This window comes from Talpa europaea (genome assembly GCF_964194135.1).
Source record: "Talpa europaea genome assembly, chromosome: 10".
In the NCBI taxonomy this organism is placed as follows: domain Eukaryota; kingdom Metazoa; phylum Chordata; class Mammalia; order Eulipotyphla; family Talpidae; genus Talpa; species Talpa europaea.
In genome coordinates, this window is record NC_140077.1 from 61,667,375 (window position 1) to 61,672,469 (window position 5,095).

Consider the following 5,095-nt stretch of genomic DNA (forward strand, 5'->3'; position numbering starts at 1 on the left):
GGCTTAGGTAAATTCTGTGATAACCTATATTTTATAGGAATGAGGAAGCCAACGCAGAGAGAGGTTAATAAACTTGTCCAGAGTCACTCAGCTCATAAGTCCCAAAGTCAATATTGCCCACCCCACCCCCTCCACCACCACTAATAATCTGGCTGCAGTGTGAGTGCTCGTAGCCAACATGTAATAAGGGTACAGAAAACAGAGCCCTTGACCTGCCCCAGACTTTCCCAGGTCCTGCATCCACTGGCTTAGATCGTCTTTCCCAGGCAGAGTTAAAATCTAGAGATATTCAGGTCAAAGCAGTGGGCAAATGGATACTGTGTCTGAGGAACAGTGGCTGAAGAGGAGCAGTAGGGAGAGCATTTGTGATGTTGCAAGGTTTGCATCTCTCTGGCAGTTATAAAAATTATCATAAGCATCATCGGAGGAGGGGTACAGTGTGCATAAGACCTGGCTCCAACTTCCAGTATTTTGTATTCGGGAGCAAGTCACTTAACATGTGCAGGTATACCAGTTCTCCATTATAATACAGTCTGATGATGGTAACAAACATTTAAAATAATAACAATGATGAGAATTATCCTGCAGCCCTTGGTGGTGTTGTAAGGAGCCAGTGAAATAATGTGTGTGCACAGGCAAATGTCAGCTATTTTATGACAATTATGGTCACTAGTCTCTCAGACTGTCTGAAAAACTTTCCATCCTCTCCACTCTCCCACGTACACCTCTCAAGCAAAACACTGATTCTGAGAAGAAATGCAAATGGCCAACAGGTATATGAAAAAATGTTCAACATCATTTATAATCAGGGAAATGCAAATCATAACCACAATGAGATACCACCTTACACCATTGAGAATGGCACACATTGTAGCACTATTCACAACAGGTAAGCTATGGAAACAACCCAAATGCCCAAAAAACAGATGACTGGATCAAGAAGATGTGGTACATATACACAATGGAATACTATCCTGCAATCAAAAAAGATAAACTCATGCCATTTGCAGCAACATGGATGGAGCTAGAAGGGATCATGCTCAGTGAAATAAGCCAGAAGGAAAAGGAAAAATATCGTATGATTTCACTTATAGGAGGAATATAAGGGAACCAAGTAAGGGATCAGGAAAAAAAAAATTAACAATAATAATAATAATAATAATAAACAACTAGCAGGCAACCATAAATAAGAGACATTTCTGCAAGAGAGAGGGAGGAAAAGGGATTAAAACAGGGGAGAGACGAGCACAAGGGACTATGGTGATGGTTCATGGGTGAACTGGTGGTGGGAATTTTACAGGGGATACACAATGACGTAAATGACATTAATAAATTATAAAAAAGTAAAAAATAAAAAATAAAGAATGGAAACTATTCTCAGAAAAAATATAAAGCACTGATTCTGACAGTGTTTCTAGACCCAAATAACTTTCCAATGTATAATTCACCCCTTAAGCAAAATTGCCTTTTACAGTGAGGCAACTTGACACTCTAAAAATTAAGTGAGATGACCTGTGACAAGTTGTCATTCTCCAAGATTTAGAGGGCAGCTTTGGGGTGCATGGAGTTTCTTCAAAGAAAAGTCATAATTGCACCAAATATTCCACAGCTGCCTGCTCATCCTTCACTTCTTTTCCCACGCAGCATGTGGTTACGCTGCTGATATACTACCTCCAGTGCAGCGTCTGTCCCATTCATCTCACTACCTGTTTAGGTGGATTTATACATCAAAGTAATATTTAAGGGGCCTCCCTGGATTAAGAGCAACCTATGAAGCTATCTGCAGCCACTGCAGCACGAGTTCGATCCCCAGCCAGGGAGATACCCACATGGCGCAGCAGACCTCTCCTGTCTCACCCGCTGCTACTCTCAAAAGTGTATTTCAGTAGATCCACCTGTTCTGCTCCCCACTCTGTCTCTGGTGAATCCTCTCACCCCCTGTGCCTCTGGCTTGTGCCCCAGTTCTTGTATGCATACATAGACAAATCTTTAAAAAAAAAAAAAGTAATATTTAAGTCCTAACATGACAGACAGCAGGCAGTTTTAGTGCAGACACCAGGAGCCTACACACGTGGGGATGGAGCATGAGAAAATCACCCCAGCAGCCAGGCATTTCAACTGCATTTTGCCAGGTAATTAGAGGGTCTGAACAAATTTCTCAGGAACCTCTTTGGTGGTCTGTGGAGCTTGGTCTTTAAATGGATTTTCACCTTTAAACAAGATAGTAGCTAGAATGACATGAAAATTACCATTCCTTCTATTTTTCTGTTCAAATTGTCTTGATTTTTTAGCTTTACCCAAGCTATCTATGTTCCAGAGACAAAATTAAAACAATCTACCAGCAGTTACATAGGGTGATGATGGATAGCAGGTATGTGGTCAGTAATAGGGACATTTACTATCAAAGTAATTTGTAGGATATCTGGGACACAATCTCCTTTTCCAGATGAAGACCAGGAAGTTCTCTAGGGTTAATTTTCCCTTTTTCTTTCTTTGAGAAAGGGATATGCATTTTGCATGTATGATTAAGAAAAGTGAATATACAAAAATCTACAGTTGCAGAGGCAATATGGATGGTATTCACATTAGGTGCTTCATGAAAAGGGGCTTTATTCAGAATTCATTTCTGTATCTATCAGCTCCTCTGATGCACACATATAACTGACCAGTTTTGCAGAGCATCCCCAAAACCACCATCCTCCCAACCCCAAATAATCACATGGTTGCCCGAATGACACTGCTCTCTCAGTTGCTATTAATGCAGAAATCAGCTAAAAGGCATTCAGAATTACAGAGTTTTTCCTCTCTGACCTCTCTGGACCAAAACCAACAGAACCCTGCCACCACCCCCCACACCTGTATTCACAAGCACAGAGAACTAGTTTCCTCTCTTTCCTCTTTTCAAAACAGGGTCAATGGAGACTGAAGAACTCCCTCTATCTCTCCCTCCCTCTTCCCACTTTTACTTTGATCAATCAAAATGCCAATGAAACAGGAGGCAGTACTTGTTTTGTGCCCTGGTTTTATTTTTCTTTTTTTAAGCACAAGTATCATTTCCTTCAATACAAATGTATAGTGCCTAGAAAAAAAATACAATAATCTTGGTTACTGTCCAACAGGATCATGTTCCATTGCCTATAGATCAGTTTCTCCATAAAAATACATTCTTTATTTCTAGGACACTTTTAAACATCAGGAATTCCTTGTTTTACAAGGACCTCTGTAAAGATAATTTAAATATGCCAGTGATGAATGTCTAACATATCTGAGAATCAAAGTGATTGAAGTGAGCTAGAATTCAACACCAAGGATACAATAGTTGATACACAAATATATAAATTATCAAATTGCAAAAATACATCATATTTTGTATATACATTTATATCAAGTAATAAGTTACTTACAAAAACAAAAATAAAAGCTGAGGTGTGCTTCTCCTGATTCAAGGGTGAAATGCACAGCATTCCCGGCACTTAGGGCCCCACAGCAGTCACACCCCCACGTGCAAGGGGCGCCTGTCACTTGGCTTGAGCAGATTGCAGAGTTCCCAGTATTTTGTCCCAGTGTGTGAAGTAAGGAGCGAAGTTGCAGTTAAACCGAGAATGATGCAGGTCGTGGTGTGCCACGCCCCCGTACCACCCAAAAGGAAGCAGCCTGTGCGTGGACCAGGGGAAATCGTAGCCCGAGTGGTCCTCCACCGACAGCCAGATGTTGACCACGTGGAAGATGAGGACAGTGAGCGGGTGGCACTCCAACAGAGTCACATTCACCATGTCAAAGAAGCCCAAGGAAAACAGCTCCCAGAGGCTCACATACTGGGTGGCCAGGGCGAAAGAGGACGTGTTCTGGTGGTGCATCTTGTGGAAGGTGCGATACAGCCAGGGGACCTTGTGGTGCAGCACGTGCCACACGAAGAACTCGGCGTCGAAGAGCAGCAAGCAGAACACGACATCGCGCACCAGCTGGAGCAGCTCGGGGGCTTGGGTGGGCAGCAGAGATGGGCGGCAGGCCCAGTGCAGCATGGTCCAGGGGAACACGAACACCACGTGCTGGTAGAGCGTCTGCCTCAGGCAGAGCAACAGCTGCCGCGGCGTTGGCGAGAAGTCAGGGTGGATCTTGTAGCGTCGAAGTGCGGGCACCCAGGGGCACAGGGCGTCCAGCACCACAAAGGGCAGGCAGAAGCCCACGTAGGTGGTGAAGGCGAAGATGATCGGGAAGAAGGGAGACTGGGTGAGAGCATCCGGGGCTCTCAGACGGTCCCAGAGGGGCTGCAGGAACAGCTGCCCGGAGCTGCAGACGACCTGGAGTTCAGTGCGGTTTTGGCCGCTCATGGTGAGACAGTGCCTGCAGCTGCGGCCGCTGGAGCAGCGCTGGCTTTTCTTTGGCGTTGCGGCCCCGCCCCGTGATGTCAGCGCCTCTCAGCCGCTCACTCTGGCTGCACAAGGTTGCCTGAATAAATAAACCCACAAAGTTGCGCTTAGCTGCTATAAATACACCTATACAATAGCATTTACTCGTCTTTATGCATGCAATATGCAACGACACTTAATAACTTGTCTATGCCTATAGAAAGATCATGTTCTGATTTTTTTCATTTATTTTACATATTTTTACATCATTTTTCATTTTTGCACAATGTACGCATTTTCGTCTTGGTTATAGTCCCCATACAATTCCCACCCCCCTTGTTTGATCCTACTCCCTCCTCCCCACCCCCCACCCCGTGTGTCTCTGGTTTATAGTTACTTGTTGATTTTGAGTTTTACTTTATTATAATTAGTCTTTTTCCTGGTCCCTTACTTAGGTTTTCTAAATTCCTGCTATGTTCTGATTTTTAATTGACATGCAACTTACACACGATACAATGAACAAATCTTCAGTGTGGTTTCTGAATTTTGACAGCTCGGTTCCCCGGGGTCATCATCACCCCCAAAACAAGAGAATATTTCCATCACTATCAGAAAGAGCTCTTTTGTAATCAGTGCAGAATTACCTGTATTTAAATGCTTACATAGAGTTGTGTTTCTGTTTTCCTAAGGACACAAGCTTAACCGCCTTTTTAAAAAACTTCTTAGCGCAAGAACTTTTAAAAAAA

General features: G+C 43.4%; 1 protein-coding gene across 1 annotated transcript; it reads right to left on the bottom strand.

Annotated features, from left to right (window-relative positions):
- Positions 1-3,518: 3,518 nt before the first annotated feature.
- CH25H (cholesterol 25-hydroxylase) lies at positions 3,519-4,331 on the bottom strand (the record flags this gene model as incomplete). The annotated part of the gene is made up of 1 exon (XM_084245209.1): positions 3,519-4,331. The coding sequence occupies one exon, from the start codon at positions 4,329-4,331 to the stop codon at positions 3,519-3,521; it is 813 nt and encodes a 270-aa protein (XP_084101335.1).
- Between the last annotated feature and the right edge of the window lie 764 nt (positions 4,332-5,095).